The 21,743-nt window shown below is 49.9% G+C and overlaps 2 protein-coding genes across 7 annotated transcripts in view; one reads left to right on the top strand and one right to left on the bottom strand.

The window, feature by feature from the left end:
- The window catches only part of SPTAN1 (spectrin alpha, non-erythrocytic 1), a 59,094-nt gene that overhangs the window by 8,092 nt on the left and 29,259 nt on the right, over positions 1-21,743 (bottom strand). For 2 of the 6 annotated variants that reach the window (XM_068977723.1, XM_068977706.1), the window contains exons 23-45: positions 21,221-21,280; positions 19,917-20,115; positions 18,442-18,546; positions 17,990-18,013; positions 17,418-17,453; positions 15,317-15,364; positions 14,502-14,593; positions 14,021-14,165; positions 13,744-13,925; positions 13,114-13,213; positions 12,792-12,989; positions 12,542-12,688; positions 11,081-11,184; positions 10,813-10,975; positions 10,416-10,430; positions 8,676-8,807; positions 7,336-7,473; positions 6,357-6,461; positions 4,796-5,004; positions 3,624-3,744; positions 3,317-3,438; positions 2,839-2,971; positions 1,179-1,277 (exon numbers count right to left, since the gene is read on the bottom strand). In XM_068977723.1, coding sequence (XP_068833824.1) covers positions 1,179-1,277; positions 2,839-2,971; positions 3,317-3,438; positions 3,624-3,744; positions 4,796-5,004; positions 6,357-6,461; positions 7,336-7,473; positions 8,676-8,807; positions 10,416-10,430; positions 10,813-10,975; positions 11,081-11,184; positions 12,542-12,688; positions 12,792-12,989; positions 13,114-13,213; positions 13,744-13,925; positions 14,021-14,165; positions 14,502-14,593; positions 15,317-15,364; positions 17,418-17,453; positions 17,990-18,013; positions 18,442-18,546; positions 19,917-20,115; positions 21,221-21,280 — 2,677 coding nt within the window. The remainder of the gene's footprint in view (positions 1-1,178; positions 1,278-2,838; positions 2,972-3,316; positions 3,439-3,623; positions 3,745-4,795; positions 5,005-6,356; positions 6,462-7,335; positions 7,474-8,675; positions 8,808-10,415; positions 10,431-10,812; positions 10,976-11,080; positions 11,185-12,541; positions 12,689-12,791; positions 12,990-13,113; positions 13,214-13,743; positions 13,926-14,020; positions 14,166-14,501; positions 14,594-15,316; positions 15,365-17,417; positions 17,454-17,989; positions 18,014-18,441; positions 18,547-19,916; positions 20,116-21,220; positions 21,281-21,743) is intronic. The other 4 variants (XM_068977730.1, XM_068977714.1, XM_068977747.1 and 1 more) reach the window with 3 other exon arrangements.
- On the top strand, positions 7,628-8,076 carry LOC138086913 (cytochrome c). Its single transcript, XM_068981606.1, has one exon. The coding sequence runs from the start codon at positions 7,692-7,694 to the stop codon at positions 8,007-8,009; it is 318 nt and encodes a 105-aa protein (XP_068837707.1). The 5' UTR covers positions 7,628-7,691; the 3' UTR covers positions 8,010-8,076.

Raw genomic sequence — 21,743 nt, forward strand, 5'->3', positions numbered from 1 at the left:
AAACACAAACTGTTAAGTCAGCCTAAGATTTAAAAAGAGCAAATGAAGACTGTTGTTGGAAACAGTGCACCAGGCTCTTTGCCAGGAGATCAAAGAACAGTGGAGAGCGCCGTCTCACAGGCTTACAGGACAGAGAACGCTGCGCGGGCGCATGAGTGTGGCGAGTCCTGCACGCGCCTCGTCTTTGTGGACACTGGTCTGTATCTGAGATTAGCCTCTATCAGGTTATTTGCCCATGAGGGCAAGAAAGTAGTAAAGCTCCTCAGCAAACATGGATTTTAACTACACTGTTACCACCTGTGGAGCAAACACCAGGAGCAAACCTCTAATCTGATCGCCAGGGCAAATTCTGTGATGAGGAATCTTAATCACTCATTATGTGTTTGAGACAGGAAATCAGAGTTGGTAGAAGTCATCTGTCTTGTGGAGCTCATGACAGATTGAGGGCACTGCATTTAGCCTGGATTTCAACCTGGGAGTGACCTCACTTCACTGCTGCTGAGAAAGTACCAAGACGTGTCTCGCTTATTTTTTGCTTTCACCCTAAAGGCTGTTTGAATGCAATGAACTTTTGAGTTTTAACAGATGCGTTTGTCTAATGTCCTGGAGAGCAGCTGGGTTTTACCCTCAATGTACACCAATTCAACAGGTGCCATTTGACTTTGTGGGTGGCTCTGCACAAGGAGAGAGTCTGGGGGTGGGGGGGTCCAACCCAGAGGTGTCAGCTGGGTCCATCTCTGGTGGGGACTTTAGGGGTGACGACCTGTGTGTTCTGCCACCTCTATAAAGAGCTGAATTCCTGGAGAAGAAACTAGAAGAGCAGCCCCATGGCAACGCCAGTGTTCCAGAAGGACCAGCAGGGCTACTATTTTGCCTAATTAAGGCAGAAAAATTCAAGTGCTGCAGAGTCAGCTTTACTTGCTGACTTTAGAAGAGGAGGGGATTTCCCTGGTGGTCCAGTGGCTAAGACTAAGCTCCCAATGCAGGGGGCCCCCTGGTCAGGGGACCACATCCCATATGCTGCAACTAAGAGCCTGAACGCCGCCACTGAGACCCAGCAAAGCCAAATAAACAGATATTAGCAGAAAAAGAAAGAGGGACATCCAGTTAATCACAGAATACAGGGATGGAGCTGCTATTGGGGAAAGAGGCTCGTCGGACCCATGGGCCAGGCTCACCTTCTTAACCAGGTCTTGTCCGTTAGTGCAGACGTCATTCACCCGGTCCTTGTGGACAGTGAAGTCCGTCTCGAAGGCTTCGTGCTTCTTCAGCAAGCCCTGCAGTGGAAGCAGCCAAGCCAACTCCTGAGAGCCTGGCATAGGTGGTGGGCAGGACTGCAGAGGAGCAGGACAGGGGGTGCCCTCACAGGGACCCCAGTCAGCGGGGGCAAAGACGACAATGGATGCAGAACAAACTGGAAATCATAAAGTGTTAAGCGTGACTAGAGGTGGGGGAGCCAGGGAAGGCCTTTCTGAAGAGGGGAAGCTCTTGCCAGTCAACCACCACAGGCCTTCTGTTCCCTGGAGACCACAGAATGGACACGGTGGAACCTTCAGATAAGCACCAACTGAACAGGGATGCCTGCCCTAAGATTTAACTCAAGCATGTCTCCTGGGGGCCTTCAAAGTCTCATCTTTCCCTCCACACAGCTGAAGCATTGGAGACAGTGCCCCTTGTGTTGGCTTTCAGGGAACTCAGCAACGCAGAGGACAGGAGACCACTGCCTGCCTCTACTGTCTACCTGCATCCCCCGACCACCTGGGAGGACTCCCTGGCAGGAGCATGGCTCAGGGGCCGCTCCAACAATCGGGAATGCACACTCTGCTTCCACAACTGGGGGCACGGATGGAGAACACTCAACTACAAAGTGCCACTCCTCCTATGAAGAGGGAAGCCGGACTGCTCTGTCCCACAGGCCAGGCCTTAAAGCCCCTGCAGTCTGGCCTTGGCCTCCGTTAACACTGACCTGGACAGTGAGGCCACTGAGACGTCCCAGTCAGAGCCACGTGAATGACGTCACCATGGACTTAGCCCAGCGGCCCCCTGCGTCAGTGCAGCTGTGTGAGAGCAGCTGAGAAAATGCCTATCAATTCACAGATTCATGGGAAAGAACTGTTCTCTTTAGTGTTGTTCCACGGCAATAGCTAACCAATGTCCTGAGGAGGTGTGTTATGGGTTGAAACGTGTGCTCAAGATACCAAGTCCTAACCGAGCACCTAGGAATGTGACAACGAGGTCTCTGCAGATGCGACTGAGTTAAGACGCGAGTGTCCGGGTGGCCCTAATCCAGTATGACTGATGTCCCACATGTGTGGGAAGAGGAGAATCTGAACATGGACACACCCAGAGAGAACGCCATGGAAAACGCAGAGGGAAGACCAGCTCCTGGGAGAGCAGGACAGAGGCGGGGCTGCACTGCTACAAGCCGAGCTCCCGGAGCTGGAGGAGGGAACAAAGTGGGACAGCAAGGCCCTGCTGACACCTTGATCCCGGACCTCTGCTCCCCAAACCAAGACAAAACAAGCTCCTGTAGTTTTTAAAGCCACCTAGCTTGTGGTAACTGTTAAGGCAATCACAGGATGCTGAAGAGGTCCTGGTGGTGATACCAGCGATACTGCTGAGCTGACATCAGGGTTCCAAGAACCCCATGAATCGAGGCAGACAGAGTCACCCCAATTCTGTCTACACAAAGGCAAGCGTCTCTGACATGGGCTCCTAAGGACCGAAAGTCGCCAAGGAGACCTTGCCTGACAGCCCTGAATGCTCTCCCGGTAAAAGCACGGCCACTGAGCAAGTTGGCAAAAAGGGTGGTCAGCGGGCAGCAGCCCCGGTCTCTACCTGGATGGCAGCAAGAGTGTCTCCATAATCCTCACTGGCCACCAGGGTCATCTTCTCATTGATCCAGGCTTCCTCCTCCTCCACGTTGGCTACAAACTGCTGATATTCCAAAGATTCTTCTAGCCGCTGGCCCCTAATCACAGGGAATAGTTAAAAGAAAAAAAAAATCAGCTATAAGCTCCTCTAACTTGGATGCTTAAAAACATGAGTGCTGAGTGTGGGTTGTAAATTGTTCATTCAAGCCCTTCTCCTCCTCTTAACATGAAACAGCCAGTGCTGATGAAACAGGAAGCTCTAGAACCACATGTGGGGTCCAGCTCGGGACTACACATAATGGGACCAGCTTAGCCTGGGGCTGTCAGAGATGCTTCTGAAGCAAGGTGACTGTGGCACGTGCACCCACAGGAAGAGGTCCCAAAGGGCTGGAAGGCCCAGAGCCCTAAGCAAGCCCCACCCACTGTGCCCCCAACCCACTCACCGGGCAGCTGCCAGCTGCTTCAGCTCCTTCCAGTGCTCCACGAACTGCGCCAGGCGCTGCTGAATCTCCTCCTTCCCGATGGTGTTGTCATCAGACAGCTTCTTTCCAGTGTCCAGGACACCCTGACAGGCAAGAGCAATTAGACTCAACAGTGATCACGCCTGCGTCTACATGCTTCCAGGAAAGGGTCTCAAAATCCGATTCAGACTTTCCCCACCGCTCTCTGGAACGAGGGGCCGTAAACACTGCAGAGGCCTCAGTGAGACGAGCTTGTCCAGGCCCATTCAGCCAGGAGGCGGCCCCTCACCTGAATGGCCGGCTCGTGGGCAGCCAGCTCTGCCTCCAGCCGTTTGTGCTTCTTCCTCAGATTCTGGACACCCGTTAGGTCGCGGCCGTAGTCCTCTGAGCTCACCAGCAGCTTCTTCTCCCTGGACAACACAGGCAGGCAGTCAGCCTCTGTGTCAACTGGAGCTGCGTGGTCACAGAGCTGTGACGTTCACGGACCCCACAATCTCCTTCCTGCACCTACCCACCCCTTCAGGAGTGTCTGCGTCACTCTTCTAGGGAACAGAGCCTCCACTTCCCAATGCACAGAGACCACGCACGTCTCAAGGAGCACCCACTGTGCGCAGCTCTGCAAGGGCTGCAGGAGAACAGGAGGAGCTACCGCAGACGCCCCATCAATCCCACCTTATCAAACATACGCCTGTCAAGATGGTACTAGAAACAGCTTTTTTTAAACAACTCTTTTTAAAATTTTGGCCTCATTGTGTGGCACATGGGATCTTTGATCCCGGACCAGCGATGAAAACTGTACCCCCTTAAGTGGAAGCACCAAATCTTAACTACTGGACCACCAGAGAAGTCCCATAAATAGCTTTTTAAGGAAGTGAGGAATTGAGAGGATATTGGCAAAAAGAGAATCGGGTGGCAGAGGATGAGATGGTTGGAAGCCATCACCAACTCAATGGACATGAGTTTGAGCAAACTCCAGGAGCTGGTGAAGGACAGGGAAGCCCGGCATGCTGCAGTCCATGAGGTCACAGAGTCGGACATGACAAAGCGACTGACAATCAACAATCACAATCTGTCCTTAAAAATGGTCTGCTTACATGCTGTATCATCCGAAAAAAGTACACGAGAATTCTGGGGGCGGGATGATAAAAACAAACCACAGCAAGTTTCCCTTCCCCCAAGCAGCAGTCTTCCCCAGGTGGACCTCACTAATGTTACCAGTCACCTCAGGGTGGGGTCTAGACAAGCCCTGGGCGCCATCACACACACTACCATATGGAGTCTGTGCTGGTCACCATCACCAGACACAGGAGGGGAAGCAGAGACATCCCACCACAGGTGTGTACCAAGGCTGGGCCAAGCTGGGCCCAGAATCTGACCCATGTCCACCTCGCCACCAGGATCCAGGAGAGAATGAACCCCAGGGTTCCTAAGGCTCTGGGGACGCCGAGCGGGAGCACGTACTTGATCCAGGACTCCTCATCGTCCATGTCCCGGAAGAACTGGTGCAGGCGGTGGGACTCATTCAGCCTAGCTCGCCGGGAGGCGGCCATGCTCTTGATCTTCTGGAAACGGCCGTTGATGGTGTCCCGCTTATCCTTCACCTGGGAGGTGTCGAAGGCGCTGCTGGTCATCAGGCTGTCCGCCTGGCTGTTGAGGTCCTTCAGGCGGTCCTGGGGCCAGGGACACAGCAGAGGGTCAGAAATCTGGGTCTCCCGCGAGCAGCTGCTTGTGAATCAGAACTTCTTCACTGAGGGGCTGGTTTAGGGGTGTGGACCCCTGGGGCTCTAAGAGATCAAAACTATTTTCATAACAATACAAAAACACTGCCTTTTTCTTCTCTTTTACTGTGTGAACATTTGCATTGATGGTGCAAAACCCACAGTGGGGGTGCCATTGCTCAAGTTAGTGGCAAACTATGAGCAGAAACCTGATTCTTCACTGCCCCCACTTTTCAGCAGAAATCACTCTTTCACTTAAGCACACCCTTAAAAAAGAAGCCAAGTTGTTAATTTTATTACACATCCATCTTTGAGTGTCATTTTCATATACCATATGATAAAATGGGGAACCCACACAAAGTACTTCTGTGGGTGCTGAAGTCCATGACTGTCCAAAGAAGAAGCACGTTCCGAGCTGAACTGGCCACTTCTTTCACAGACCATCATTTTCACTCGGAAGAACGGCCAATAAACTATGGTCATTCTTAACTTTGGGAGTGACAAATACTTTATCGCAGATGAATAAAGTGAACCTGTCACTTTAAAAAAAACTGTGTTTGTTGCTAATGATAAAATTCAAACTTTCATGAGAAAAATAGAATTCTGGACAATTGGCATCCACTTCCAGGAGCCTGACAACTTTCAGATACCTGAAAACCTTTTTCCCCTTGAGACTGACTCTAAAGGACCTGGTGCATTTGGGGAAGGACAGCAATGTTCATCCCTGAGTCTCAGAGCCATTTTATACTCTAAACTACTACTGACAACCCATAGGAGAGTTTATATAGATTTTACATGTCAACATTTGTCATTAAAAATTAAACGAACTGTTACATTAAAAAAAATGTTTAAGTCAAAAAAATCTCAGCATGTTACCCACTGTATGTTCTCATTTACATGACACTCTCTAATGACGATCTACAGAGATGGCGAACAGATCAGCGGTTGCCAGGAGTTAGGGACAGGGTAGGGATACAACTAGAAAGGTTATAAGGAAGCTCCTTTGCGCTCACAGAACAAGGCTGTATCTTGAATTTGGTGGTAGTGACACAGATCCACACACTTAATACAACTGCGTGGAACTATGTGCATATACACACAGAAACAAAACTGAATGCGTACAAAAACTGTGAAATCCAAATAAGGTCTATGGATTGTAGCAAAATAAGATAGCTGACAAAAATGTATTAACCTGGTTAAAATAAACCCATCACAAGTTAATATAAGTAACATTTCTTAGGCATAATTTCTCACTTTTGCATGTATAATGGCCCAGACCCTTGCCTGGGCGCCACTCTGCTCACCTCGTGGGCAGAGATATCTGCCTCCAGCAGCTGATGTTTTTTTAGCAAGTTGTTCACAGAAGCCAGGTCTTTGCCATAATCCTCAGAGGCCAGCAGGGCTTCCACCTGGGAGTGAAAGGGGAGATTATTGTTGCCTGCAAACGTCTGTCCACACGCTGCTGCTCTGGCATGGTGTGACCAGCCCCACTGCCCACGCCTTGCCTGTCTGTCAGGCACAGACTCAAGGGCCCGTGAGCGTGAACACTCCAGCTGCCTTCACTGCGGCACGGTGGTAGAGCACACAGCAGCCCCACTCTCCTGGGGAGCCTCCCCTGGGCAGAAAGCACCGGTGTGCCCAACGGCACAAGAACGGCACGGGAGTGCTCTAATCATGCCCGCGCTCCGTGACGGCCTGAGGCAGTTATTCAAACGTTCACCAAGAGCTTTTCATGACTTGAAATAACACTGCCAATACAGACCAGTGATAAATTACTCATGGGCTCAAATACACATGGAGCCACAGCTAAACAAAAACTCATGGAAATAAGTGTGGACCAGATGTATATAGAAAGTGGTCTCTAAAATTTTCTCTTTAGACTTTCTATAATCTCTACACTGTCTACAGAGACTGTATGACTAACTCCAGCTTCCTGGCCCTTTACTGTCCTATTTCCACCTGGGCGTAGGCTTGGGGGAGCGGCCTGCACACAGACCCGACCACCTCCTCCTATTCATTCTCTGTGGAGACAAGTGATCCACATCCCACACAGATAAGCTCTCTCTTCGCTACATTCCCTCCCTCTGCTTAGAAACCCGCCGGAGCACACAGCTCACACCTGACGAGGAAGTTTCCTGTTAAAGGGGATGTCGGGGAGAGTCCTGCCTGTTCACGGAACCCCCTGGGGGGAAGGGAGCCCCAGGGTCACCTCAGAAGCCCCTGGGGGGAAGGGTGCCCCAGCGTCACCTCAGAAGCCCCTGGAGGAAGAGAGCCCAGTATCACCTCAGAGAGCCAGAAGTCGAAGTCCTTGATGCCAGTGTTGAAGTTCTGCTGCTTGTTGGCTTCTTTCAGCTTCTGGCTCTTCTCAGCTGACTTCTGCACCAGGAACTGCCACTGGTCAGCTAAGGCGGCCAGCCGGGCCTAGGCCAGAGAAGCAAGTCGTCAGAGACAGGCAGCCCCACAGCCAGCGCCCTCCTGGGAAGCCCTCCTCAGCGAAGTTGATGAAGAGGCTCACAGGCGCCGCTCTCGCTAGCACCCGTCAGGAGCACAGACAGAAACCTGGATATTGATAGAAAGCGGGACGTTCGGCTTGTGAGCGGGAACTTCTCGGTCGCGCACAGAAAAAGAACGATTTTAAAATGGGTGATGTTGAAAAGGGCAAGAAGATTTTTGTTCAGAAGTGTGCCCAGTGCCATACTGTGGAAAAGGGAGGGAAGCACAAGACTGGGCCAAACCTCCATGGTCTGTTTGGACGAAAGACAGGTCAGGCTGCTGGATTCTCTTACACAGATGCCAACAAAAACAAAGGTATCACCTGGGGAGAGGAGACGCTGATGGAGTACTTGGAGAATCCCAAGAAGTACATCCCTGGAACCAAGATGATCTTTGCTGGCATTAAGAAGAAGGGAGAGAGGGAGGACTTGATAGCTTATCTCAAAAAAGCTACCAATGAGTAATAGTTGGCCACTGCCTTATTTATTATGAAACAGAAGTGTCTCATGACTTTTTATGTGTACCATATTTAAATTGAGCTCATACACTAGAATTCAGATCATGAATGGCTGATGGAATAATTCTGTTGGACAGTCCTGATTTAAATAAGATTGGTCTGTGGCTAAACAAATATGGTCAGCTTTTTTAATTTTGATAGTAATTTTGGTTCAACAAGTACTGTCACTTTTCCCATTCTAAAGAGATGATTGAACTTGAATAAGGAATATGAAACTTTTTAGGGAGATGGTGCATTCCTTCTCAAAACCTATAAGAGATTGGTTTTATATTTAGATTTCTATAACTGGTTATATTAATATATTTAAATACTGAAAAGGTCCCTTCACTGTCTCATAGAACAGAGGAGGATTCACACGTGTTTCAAGTTGTGTTCATTAGCCTGTTAAAGCAAGGATTGAAAATACACTGACAAAGTCCACTTTATCTGTTTGGTTTTATAAACTATGCCAATTTAATTAAAATTCTCTATCTAAAAAAAAAAAAAAAAAAAAAAAACCTGGATATTTTCCTAAGATTGCGTTTCAGAGTCACCATCAAGTGGACTTTAATGCCGACAGTGAAGTCCAGCACCTCTTCCTTCCGGGCCAGGAGGAGGGAGCTGGGCACCGTACCTTGACGGCATCCTCGCTGCCGGCACAGGCCCCGCGGTCAATGAGGGAGTTGCCCACGTCGATGACCCCGCGGATCCGGTCTGCATTGGCGTGCAGTTCTGCCTCAAAGGCCTGGTGCTTCTGATGCTTGCTCTGAAAACATCAAAAACATCCCCCCCCCCACCTTTCAAAACCAGGTCCTGCAAGGTAGTGTCTTCAGGAATAAGGGGTTCTCAGAAAGGAGCGGTAGCGAACTTAGAGAACTAGGGGCAGGCAGCAACACTTTTCTAGAAGGCAGTCACAGAATCTGTGAGAAACACTTCTGGAGTCAGTCTGGTGGGAGTTCAGAGAGAGGAAAGGCACCAGCTCAGGAGCAGGTGAGCTGACTCAACTCCTCAATTGGAGTGAAATTCTACAAGCAGACGCTTTCCAACACTTTTGCAGGAAGCGGCAATGGCCAACTGCAGTGCTCAATCTACCTGTGCATCAACTTCTATGCACGGCTTCCTCCTTAGGGGACAGAAGCACTAAGAAATAACACAGCTGGCCTCTCATCACCTAGGGCGGCAGTCCCCATGACACCAGGCATGCGAGGGTGAGCCTGCCCCGCCATCCACAGAGAACCCTGAAGCCGCTGCAGAATTGGGCTTTCCTGGCTTCTCCTCCAGCAGTGGTCATCATTCAAAACTCCTGGATTTGTCAAAATCCAGGCTTGACTGTAGGTAAGAACTTCATTTTGCTAGAAGAGAGGGCTAGGAGGACGATGGGCATCTGAGGGCAAGGGCCTGATGGGGAACTTAAAGCCCCACCGAGATACAAGCTGCAGGGGTGCCACAGGGGACAACCGAAAGGACACAGCTGTGGGGCAGCTCTGGGCGAGGAACGCGGGGTCTCGGGCGAGGACGGTATCCAGGGAAAAAAATAAAAGGAAAAAGCAGTGCAACTGGGGAAGGACTCTGCATCACATGTTTCATTTCAGGGGCAGCAACTGTCAAAAGATGGAGGCACGTGGCTGGTGAAATGCAGTGTCAACATAGAGTCCTGGCCACATACTCTAACGCTCGAGCCCAACTACAGAACAGAAAAAGGTCTCGGACGCCCACATACCCCAGCAAGAGCCCAGGTCCCCTCTTTTCCTGATCGCTCTTTGGCTCAATTCTCATCCATTTAAGCCACTTCTCAGCTACATTTCGACTATGAAGTCTTTCGCTGCCCCTTTGGTGATGTCCACTTTGATCTTAACCTCTCACCCCAGGCTTCTCGTAGATTTGGAAGCGTTATCACCTGCTACTCTATGGACCTCTCGCTGTCCCTCTCCAGTGACCAGCACTTCTGGACAAAAGGTCACATGGGCAACGAAACTCTCCCAGCTGGCCCTGCCCCCACCCACCGAGAGCCCTGAGTCCACGGCAAGAAGAGCCCAAACTTACACAGAGAAAAGTAATTTCGTTTAAAAACAGTGCATCTTTGGAAAGAAAGCAGTTCACTGCTGCCCCCCAAATCAAACACTGTACAGAACCTGCCTAAGTGATGAGCCAGGAGTGGGGAGGGAGGAGAAAGGGAAGGGCTCAGGCTAATTACAACAGAGAAAGCCACATCCCACAGGGACACTTGGATGGAGTGTGATGGATGATTAGAAACGAAGAGCACAGATGAGGAAGACACCAGCAGACTGTGACCATGATTATGAGAATCTATACACAAGAGCACAGACACTGGAGCTCATTTAACTAAAACTCTTTAAGAAAACATAAAACTTACCAGCAGCTTGGAAAGCTACAAAAACAGATTAAAATAACAAGAGTTCAGTACACTGATGTGAATATGCAATATCACCTATTCAACAGAAACTGTCATACTTCCCCTGGGAAGGTCAGCATTTGGAAACAGCAGTTTTAAGGGGGCCTTTTCTACAGGCTCTAACACAGCCACAGCTTCAGCAGCATCAAGTGACGGGAGCAGCTTCTTAACTGGCTCTCATCGTTTAGGGGAGGTCTTCCCACCAGTTCACTTACTAAAACACTTTTTCTTGGCATCACTGTGAGTAGGAGGAGGTACCTAGAGATAACTCTCCCTTCTAAAGATGCCTTATTTTTAGCAAGAGCTACTCAGGAGCACAGGCTACTTCAGAGACACACACCTCATGGGTTCAGCTCACCTGGATGTTGGTGGGGTCCTTATATGACTCATCACTTGCAGTCTGTAATTTTTCACTGATCCAAGCTTCAATCTCGTCTACATCCCGGCTGAACTGCTGGAGGGTCTGCGATTCTCCCAGCTTTGACCTCTTCTCAATCATCTGAGCTTTTAGACGGCGCCACCTGAGAAGGTGGAACCGAGAGCAAAGGTGAGCACCCCACGGAGGTAGTCAGGCCGGGGCTCTAGCACAAGTGCAGCAGGACCAGTCAGCTGCACCGACCACCCACCTGTCCAGAACCTCATTGCGCCGGCTGGAGATGTCACCTTTGGCGTAGTGACCGCCAGCAATGAGCTGGTCAGCAAAGGACTGCAGGGCAGCAATCTTCTCCTCCTGTCGGCAAAGAGAATCGTGAGGTCAGGGCGGGCAAGACGACCGCAGGTCCGAGAAAAGAACGGTTATTTTGGGTGACTAGCTGGTGACGGGATCCGAATACACCGACACTTTAGAAGCAGGAGTGTAAAAAGCCAGAGGAAAGCTTGATTTCAATCATTATTAGAGTAGAGTTTAACTCAAGAAGGTGCCAGGTCACGCTGGGGTGGGGCCGGGGTTTGAACACCAGCAGACCACAAATGAAACTAGGCTTCATCACATATGAAACGTAGTCCACTGGAGAAGGGAAATTGGGCTTCACAGGGAATTAATTACCGGGCGGTCCCATGGTTAAGAGTCTATGTTTCCATGTAGAGGGCACAGGTTCAAGCCCTGGCAGGGGAACTAAGATCCTACATGACTCAAGGAGTGGCCAAAAAAATTTAGGCATCACAGAAAAAGATCATCAGATTTTCAACAAAGCGGTTTATAAGCCAAAGACTTCTGCAACTTTCCGGTTCATGTTCATATTTGCACTTACCTATCCACAAATTTGTTTTTCTTCCCTTTCACTATAAAAAATTTCCCCTGTGGCATCTGTTATCAAAATCTTTAAAATGCCAGAATTTATCAAGTTTAAAAAAACGATTTATGTATGTCACTTTTTCTAGAGTGCACAGGTTTGCACTGTGTAGTCAACACCAAGTACTTTATTCCTGTATTTCTTTTGGCTGTGCTGGGTCTTTGTTGCTGCATGTGGGTTTTCTCTAGTTGTGTGTGGGATTCTCATTGCAGTCACTTCTCTTGTTGCGGAGCACAAGACTCTAGGCGCTCGGGCTTCAGCAGCTGTGGCACATAGGCCATAGGCTCAGTAACTGCAACTCGTGGGCTTAGCTGCTCCAAGGTGTGAAGAATCTTCCAGACCAGGGAGTGAACCCACGTCCTCTGCATTCACAGGCAGATTCCTATCCACTGCGCCACCAGGGAATTCCTACCAGCAAGTATTCTAATTTGAGGAAGTTGCCAAAGCTCTCCAGCTGAGTTAAGCAAGCAGAAACTATCTTTTGTTCTAATCACTGAGAGCAGGCAAAGAGAATATGCCAACAGAAAGAGAACACATCAATCTGGGAAAACCCAGATTCAGGATCTAAGGTACAAAGGCCTTCTTGCTCATGTCTAGTCCCTCAGTTGTGTCTGACTCTTTACGACCCCATGGACTGTAGCCCACCAGACCCCTCTGTCCGTGGGATTTTCCAGACAAGAATATTGCAGTGGGTTGCCACTTCTCCTTTGGAGGATTTTCCCAACCCAGGGGTCAAACCAGTCTCTTGCACAGCAGGTGGATTCTTTACCGCTGAGCCACTGGGGAAGCCCCTACCTGGACATTAATTGCTTTGTCAAAGTCCTCGTGTTTTTTGATCAGAGCCTCCACGCTGTCTAGCGAGTCCCCTTTGTCTTCTGTGTTCAGAAAGGCCTCCCGGGCAGCCATCCAGTTCTCGGCCTGCTCACAATCCCGATGGAACAGCTAAAGAAGGGAAGAGGGAGGTGAGGAGACAAGGAGCCTCTGGCACAAAACACCTGGTCTGAAACCCTGTGGCAAACAGGAATCTACCATCCAGTGCAGGTACCTGCAATTCAAGGCACTGATCCAGCATCATCCTGCGCTGGACCCAGGCCTTCTCGAGGTCTGCGCGCTCCTGGTCTAGAACATCGAGCTTCTCCTTGATCTCGGGGCTGGCGTAGTGCCCATGAGCCAACAGCTGCTGCCCAAACTGCTCGAATGCCTGGAAAGTGCCAGCTCTGGCATCAATTTCTGTCCGGTGTTCCTGCCAAGAGGAGGGGAGGGATTAGGTAACTGGCAGGAGGAGCTGCCCACTCTCTTGTCAACCACTAAAGTCCTCCTGGCCTGGCAGGGTCACCACGTATGTGTTGCTCAGCAGGCCGACCCACCTGGTGTCGCTCCAGCAGGGCCTCAGCTCCGGTGACATCCTTGGCTAGCTCGTCTGAGGACACCAGACCTCGGATTCCATTGATCCAAGACATGAGGTCCCTGGAAACCAGAGCCACAGAGGAATGGCTATTACATTCCCTGGCAAGCGGGCCTTCTGCCCAGGAAAAGAGAGGACTCCCTAAGTCTTGTCTCAGAAAGTTATTTGGGATTAATCTATTGATTGGGGCTAGAGCTCTGATAAATTATTTTGAAGCCTCTTGTCTTACTGAATTAATAACTTTAAAAAATCAAGAAGTCCTCAGAGAAAGAACAAACAAGTATACAAGATCTTTTACTCTACCGAATAACAGGAGGCAACATAGACAAGTAGCTGTGGTAGAGTCCCCTACAGCTTCAAATACAAATGCCTTTCTTTAGGATGAAACCTTTTTTCTTTCCTGGCCACACTGTGCAGCTTCCAGGATTTCAGTTCCCTGACCAGGAATTGAACTTGGGCCCTCATCAGTGAAAGCACCAGGTTCTAACCACTGGACCACCAAGTAATTCCCAAGATCAAACCTGAGATATGTTCAGCCTATGCATGCATTTCATCCAGCTAGAAAGGCCTCTGGCCTGAGCTTGCTTCTCACCGGAAGTCGCTGAGGAAGCGCTGCAGGTCATGGGAGTCACCCAGCTTGGCCTTGCGCTGGTCGGCACGCTTGCCCAGGCTGCTCCATGCCTGGTTCAGCTCAGTGCACTTCTCCTGCAGGTCCTCTGCCGACTCGGGGTGGGACTGGATCAGGCGCTCGGCTGTCTCCCCGAGCGAGTTCACCTGGGAAAGAAAGAGGTGAGAGATGGGGAAGGGGGATGTGTGGCCTCCACCAGAATAGAGGAAAGCCAGCTCTGCGTCTGTCCGCCGCCTCTCACCTTGTCGCCAAGGGCCGCGAGGTCCCTCTCGAAGCCCTCGTGCTTGCGCTGCAGGGCCTGGACGCTGGCCAGGTCGTGGCCATAGTTGTCTGTGTTTAGAGCCTGGTTCTTCTCCTCGATCCACTCTTTGGTTTCATCAGCATCTCTGTAGGTAATATTCACATTCATGTTCATATTCATATTCTGTTCACATTCATGAGTGCCGAGGATGGCTGCCTTGACCCCGGTGTGCTTCACTGGCACGTGTCAACGGCCCACCAACTGCACTCTAAATGGCACGGAACACACATCCACCCGCTCAGCAGTACTGACTGAGCACCCATCAAGTGCCAGAGCACCAGCACGGACAAGATCCAGCTGAGGTGAACCTGATCATCGCCAGCTCCTTCTCCTGCCAGCCCGGGCTGCCCCTCACCTATGGAGCCTGCCCCCCATCCCCCATTGCCACAGGACCACTCCTGCTGGCGGAGCCACCCCTCACCTGTGGAACCGCTGCACTTCGTGGGCGCTGCCCAAGAGTTGGCTCCGCTCCTCAGCCAGCTGCTGCAGTGACCGCCAGCGCTCGTTGAGCTCCTGCCGGAGGACAGGAGGCATCAGCTCACGCCCAACTCCAGGAAAAGAGCAGAACCAGAGCCCTGGTGGCTTCACGAGAAAGGAAAGCCTGGGGCACCGAGGACTTCCTGGTTCTGACCTTCCCAGTTTAATCGGTGAGCACACCGTGATAGCCAAAGTCCAGAAAGTCAGATCTGGCCACAGCTCGCCAGACCCCACGGTGCACACACTCCGCCAGCACCTGGCTTGGAATGGCAGTGGAAGCGGCAGGAGAGAGGAGGAGGCTGATCTGTCCTCATCTCAGCGCCTAGCCTGGTGCCGCCTCACAGCATCAGCTTTGGAACAACTGCTGAGTGGACAGAGTCCCACGTCTGCCGCCCCGGACTGATCTTGGCGGCACCACCGGCGGGGAAGCAGCCTGAGCAGTGTGGCTGTAGGACCCTGTCCTCAGAGGACAAACCAGCCTGGGGCCCAAGAAGGAGTCAGGAAAGGCCTTCACTGCCTTCCAGATAACACGCTCCCCACAGCGCCCAGCCCTCCGGGAGGCACCGGCAGAACTGGGTGAGCTGATCGTGGCTCCTGCCACACACGGAGAGTAACAGCGACCAGGAAACCCTTGGAGACAGGAGAGTGACAACTGCTACAGCTCACACAGCTCACGAGGACAAGAGCCTTGCTGAAGATGGAGGCAGGACATGAGGAAGGAGACCAGGGAGGACCAGGGAAGCCGCCCTGGTGTCTTACCTTGATGGAATTAAAGGTGGCCACGGTGTGAACCATCAGGCGAGCAGACTATGTGGGGAGGGAAGCAGAAGAGCAAACTAATCACGTGTCTGCTGATTACAAGAGAGATCTGAGATGCAAGTGCCATTAATTAGGGCCCAATTGTCCACCAAATGATTGTAAAAGAATACTGTCAAATTTCTGATCAGAGCAGCAAGAAAGTACCAACAAGGAGAAAGTCAGGCAGAAACGCAAGTGCACAATCACATCCAACTCAATGATTAATTTTACATGAAGAGTGAAAGAACAGTGGAAACCACAATTAAAACAGTTGACTGGACAGAAAAAAGAGGCTCAAAGACTACTGACTGGTGTCTTTTTCTTGTTCTTACTCTAGGAGAAGAGTCCAGAAAACACACTCAATGGAAGAAATGCTGCCAGCTGAGGCTATTTAAACACTCAAGTGCACCAATAATTTCACTTCTACTTATGGTTACTGGATCGTTACTCCTTCTAACAGTGGAACCTTACTGGATGAGAAAGAAAAGACACTGATGAATTAGCTTCCTCTCATCAATGTCACTTTTAAAAATCGTGCCCCTTGGGCTCTCAGAGCTGACTGGGTTGAATCAGAAAGAAACCCTACTTGGCAGGCTTGTGAGGCCTGTAATCCTCAAGTACATAACAAAAAGGAGGAGCCGAGTGTGTATGTAGGGAAGTTAGGCTCCTCCAATGTTCCGGGGACACACCCAGACGATGTTTTCAACCAGTGTGGGTGTGTACAGGGGTCAGAAAGCAGACACCCATTGTTTCCCATTCTTTTCAGAATCAGGAAGTACTGGTGTTTATCAAGTCATCTGACATGTATTTCTGAAAAAATATCTGTTACCAGAAAAGCTCTGGCAAACTCTGCCAGATGTCAAATAGCTAAGGATGCTGCCCATTCATGACACCAATGACTAAATTTTGTTATGTAAGGAAATCAAGACAGAGAAAAAAGGAGAAAGCGGAATAAAAGGAAACATGCATCTTTCCAAGCAATTTGCAGTCTATTTAATAAGCAGAGTGAGAGCCTGGAGAGATAAGGAGGCCAAAGAAACAAATCCCTTTCAACCTAGGTCCCCACGACAAGCCAGGTGACAGGGCTGGGAAGTACCAAACGAGGGACTGGGGTGAGGGCCTGTTTTTAGGTTTTCATGCTTTCTTTATATTTTAGAAAGGTATGACTTCATGAAGAAACCTGCTTTTTCCAGCTTGTCTATAACTTAAGGGACATATTCCTGAAGAGCTGAGTCAGGAGGAAAGATGCTCCAATTGGCATTGAGCAGCTAGGTCCGTAATCATGGCTAAGCACTACACATGAGAAGGCTCCCTGGTCCTGCTGGTCAGAGTTACGTCCACCTTGGCTAAGTACCATTCCAGTCTCTGTGGAACAATGTCTACTGCAGCTTGTAAACATCTCTCCTCAGGACATAGACTTTCCATCAAGCCTTTCTTAGGCACCAGGAGAAAGCGGTCAGCAGATGTTGAGAAGAAAGTCTTCTCCCCTTTTCATCTTCATGTCATTTCCTTTTGGGCTGCAGTCCTACTGGTGGGACCATGCCTCACTACGCAGTGTGACCTCTGCAAACTGCAGTCATCCCCATATCCTTGCTTCTTAAGGGGGAAGGGTCCCAGGATCCCCCAAGGTACTAAAATTCATGGATGCTCAAGTCCCTCAGAGCTGGCGCCCTGTGTGCTCAGGTCCTGAATCCTTGGATTCAACCAACCATGGATCGAATGGCGGCATTTTCAATTGCTGGTTGGCTGAATCCAAACACAGGTGGCCAACTGTACACTCTGGCAGAGACAACGTGTGACAAGCTCGACCCCTACCTGAACTTGTGCTGAGCATCTGCAGGAAGACATGCTGCTTCTGTGTCATTAAGCATCACATTTCAAGACATGGACGATTCAAAGAATATTAACACCAGGGTCAGAAAGACACCAGGCCACACAAGGCCAGAAATGACCACAGTCAGACAAGCCTAACTACTCAGAAACATGCACACTAGAAAAGGACATGAAACATTTCCGGTCCTGGAAAACCTCTGGAATTAACAATTTGCAAAGAAACTCTTACCTTCCACGGGGAGGCTGTCTTGGAATCAGATTCATCCTATTCAAAGAAAAAGGGAGGAATTTAGGCAGCCGAGAAACAGCACAAAACAAAGCTGCAGCAGCTTATCAGCTTTTCCTCTGAATGATGGGAAGTTCAGAGAAATCAGAACAGTGTTCCCCACTGCGAGTCAGACCTTATCACCGGCTGGCAGCAAATTGCAGGGCTGACTGAGGGAAATGAAGCAAACAGGAGTGAAAAAGTCTCTCTTTTTTTAAAATGCAGTAGGAGAGATGGAGAGAATGAGGAAATTTAATACAATTTCCAGCTTCTCTTTATATCATTCTCAGAGGATTCTTTGAAAAGGGATAAATAAGTAACTGCTGGCGGAAAAGTTCTAAGAAACCACAGAAAAACCTTTTGGTTTTTGGAGAAAGACAAACAGAAATCAACTTATTTCTTTTGCACAGGCTTTTACACACAAAACGCATCTCTAGAGGTTCAAGAACAGAAATCTTTATGGGACTCTTGACTGTATACTCTTCCCAAGAGTTAATCCTCAAGTTCAAGTTATAGACGGGGCACCTGACACTTACCCTGGGCATCGCACCATACACCTCCTACAAGCAGAGAAGGAAACAATCACGTTATTAGAGGAAACATCAGTAACACCTACCACTGTCAAGTCAAACTGGAGGCGTGGGAGAGTTTAGAGACAGGCAATGTGACTGGCCAGAGGAACTATTAAAGTCTACAGGATGACCAAGTGTTTCTACACAGAACCTTTCATTTATTTAAGGAACTGCGTGAATTTATTACCAGTTTAGGCCTAAAGAAAGATTCAATAACTACCATGATATTTAAGGGGCCTAAGAAGGAGACCCGTTTTTCACTCCCGTCGAAGGTAAACGAGACAGTGCAGGCCACATGGAGAACCTGCACCCTGGCCACACGGTGCACCGTGGGGCACGTGAGCTGGGCTACAGCACAGGCCAAGGGGGAGCCAAGCTGCTCCCGAGCAGGCTCCACGCAGCAGCCAGACCCCCACCTGCTGCTGCACGGCCTGCACCTCCTCCGCCATCAGGCCTTCCGACTCCAGGTCTTCAGCCACCTTGTTAATGTCCTTCAGCCGTGACTCATTGGCCTTGAGATCCTTCAAAGAACAAAGACAATGTAACCAGAACTCACAACAGCAATCCAAAGGAGGACACAGATACTCATGAACTCCATAAATTTCTATCTGACAGGTATCCCATAAGTACTTTTTCTACTCCTTGACAGTGACCTAAATCAGAAAATCCTGCTTGCTGCTACTTAAGAAGTAAGAAAACCACATGGCATTAGAAATAGCCTGTCTCTTACTTACTAAACTAACTGTAGTTAATGAAAAACTATTCTGGTTGGAGATTTTTTTAAAACCTTCATCGGGGAGAAGACACATATTAAAAATGTGATGAAATGTTAAAGCTTGCCACTACAGGAGAGAGGCACCCCCCACCCAACTGAACTGGTCATAAAAATATGTATATGCTTCTTGGCCACACTACGCAGGCATCTGGAACGCTGCTGATCAGGGATCAAACCCCTACCCCCTGCACTGGAAGCACAGTCTTAACCACTGGCCAGACAGGGAAGTCTCACAAGAGTATTTTTAAACTGGAGGAATGGATACACAAGACGCGGTGTATATATACACACCACGGAGCATTAGCCAATAAACGCTAGAAGATCACTGATCCATCGATAATGACAAGACTTTCAAAACCCTCTGTGAAGCCCTCAGTCACAAAGTAACATAATATGTGCTTCCATTTATATGAAATGTCCAGGACACATACATCCAGAGACAAAAAGCAGCCTGGTGTTTGCCAGGTGTTGGTGTGGAGGCGGGCAGGGGGTAAGGAGAGGCTGCTTCATGGGTCTGTGCTCTCTTTGCGAAGTGACCATGTTTTGGAAATAGAAGTGATGGTAAGAGAACACTGGGAACAAACCAAATGCTGCTGAACTACATCCTTTATCACAGTTAACTGTCTGTTACGTGGAAGTCGCTCAGTCACCTCTGCCTCTCTGCGACTCCACGGACTGTAGCCCACCAGGCTCCGCTACCCATGGATTCTCCAAGAAAGAATACTGGAGTGGGTAGTCATTCCCTTCTCCAGGGGATCTTCCCAACACAGGGACTGAACCTGGGTCTCCTGTGTTGCAGGCACACTCTGTACCAACTGAGCCACTAGAGAAGCCCAATGTTATGTGAACTTAACCCTAATTAGGAAAACTACTTTTACACATTTTTGTATGATAGATTAGGAAAGTTCTTAAAACAACATGTAGAGAAAACTGCACGTATTGATGTCTTCTCAGAACTAAATGGTGCAAGAAAAGTTATGATTAAACTTGTTTAAAAATGGCTACAGAGACAGAGGAATATAATCTCTGTAATTTTCATTCCAGAAATCCACAGTCAAAAGTCAAGAGATCCAAACCTCTGAACAATTTTCCACTCAGCTGCAAGACCTCCCGTACCTTCTGGAAGTCGTCAAACTTCTTCTGCAGCACTTCGACCTGCTCCAAGTCCGCGCCGACCTCCTCGCTCGTCAGGGCCGCTTCCTTCTCGTTGATCCACTGCTGCAGCTCGTTGGCTTCACGGAACAACATGAACTTCTTACAGCTCTTCTCCAACATGCCTTTACGCTTCTCTCCCAGTTCCAGCAGAGAATGGTACCTGAAGTAAGTCAAGAGGGTGACAAGGGGGAGGGAGGGGAGGCGGGTTAACTTCCTATGGAGGCAGACCACCCGTGTCTTCGAGAGGTGGTCCTAGGCTGTGTTGATAAGGACGATGCCGTGGTGGCAGAGTATCAGACAGCAGGTGGAGACACAGGCCCCGAGGACCCACGGACAGCCTCCGGGACAAGCCCACACTGCACTGTTCACAATGGGGTGGCGGGGACGGCCTGGCACACTCACCCCGGGGCCGCGTGTGCACTGACACCACCACAACCACAAATGACCAAAACCAAGCGTTTAGCACAACATAGGCTCCATGCGACTACAGCTGCCAGATGAGAGATGGATTTGCTGGGCGTGGTGTATACAGAGGGCCTGTTCTCCTGTCGTATGATTCTGCCAGCAGCGCCCAGGTGGTGGGGGAAGGTACACTGAGCTTTACAACAGCCTCATTCAGAATGTTAGTATCTCTGGAACAGTAGGGAATTCCTACTGTTTCTAATGTTAACATACTTATTTCTCAGGAAGTTTTGGCCACTTTGGAAGGAGAAATCACGTAAAGCACATTTCGTTAGCTGAGGGTTTCTTATGAAGAATCCAACAACACTCGAACTCTTGGGAACCAAAATACAAAAGGCTGAACTGGCATCCTTGCAGATGTGAAAATAGCAAACTTAATACAACTGAGCTGAAAGTTAAAAAGATCTAGAATAGAACCTAAGTCTCCAAAAGGGAAATAAAACAGGAGCGCATTACCGAGAGTCAGAGACTTCAAGAGGCAGCTGGCTTGCTGCCGACAGAGGAGCACTAGGGCACCGGCCGCCGCCTGGCCCGCTGACAGCGGCTAGTCCAGGAAGAAGCCGACAGCAGGTGCACCGAGCAGGCTCTGAACGCACAGCTGCACAGAAGCACCGACGAGAGAAGCGGCCACAGCTGACACGGCTTCACCCAAACCCCTTCCCTTGTGAGCCAAAGCTGCTGCCAGAGACGGGCCCTCCCGCCACCTCGCCTTCCTCGACCAGCGAGCGCCTTCAAGAGAAGCAGGGAAGGGAGGATGGACAGGGGCGGCGGGTGGTGCTCGGCAGGGCTTCCGGCCTACTCACAGTTCTTCCACCTGTTTCATACGCAGAGACACGCTGCCGGCCTCCTTAGTTACGCGCGTCCTGCACGGGGAGGGGCACAGCAAAAGCACGCACGGATTAGTGGGTTAATCCACAGGGTGGGAGGCAGCGGCTCCGATGGGGGCCAGGACGGTGGACGCTTCAAGGGGAAATGACGGAGTCATTCGAGAGCTCTTGGAAGCAGGCTAGGCCGGGAATGAAGTCACAGTAAGGAAAGAGCAGGAAAATCAAATCCAATGACACGAGAGTTAGTTCACCTTTGTTTTCCTGCCTGCCATGCTTAAGGCAGTAAACATTCCTCGGCTAGACACACTAGTCGCTTCACAAAGCCAGGCCAGGGGTACAGTGACCGCCCTGAGGAAGAGGTTTTCCTGAGGGCTGACATGCAACTGGAGTCAGGTATCTGGTCCACTTTTTTGCTCTCATATTTACGATCTAGGCCAAAACCTCTCATTCTTAGCAATAACAGAAAGCATCGGTAAGTGTATAAAAACTGACCTCTGCA

Source organism: Capricornis sumatraensis, chromosome 1, assembly GCF_032405125.1.
Source record: "Capricornis sumatraensis isolate serow.1 chromosome 1, serow.2, whole genome shotgun sequence".
Classification (NCBI taxonomy): Eukaryota; Metazoa; Chordata; class Mammalia; order Artiodactyla; family Bovidae; genus Capricornis; species Capricornis sumatraensis.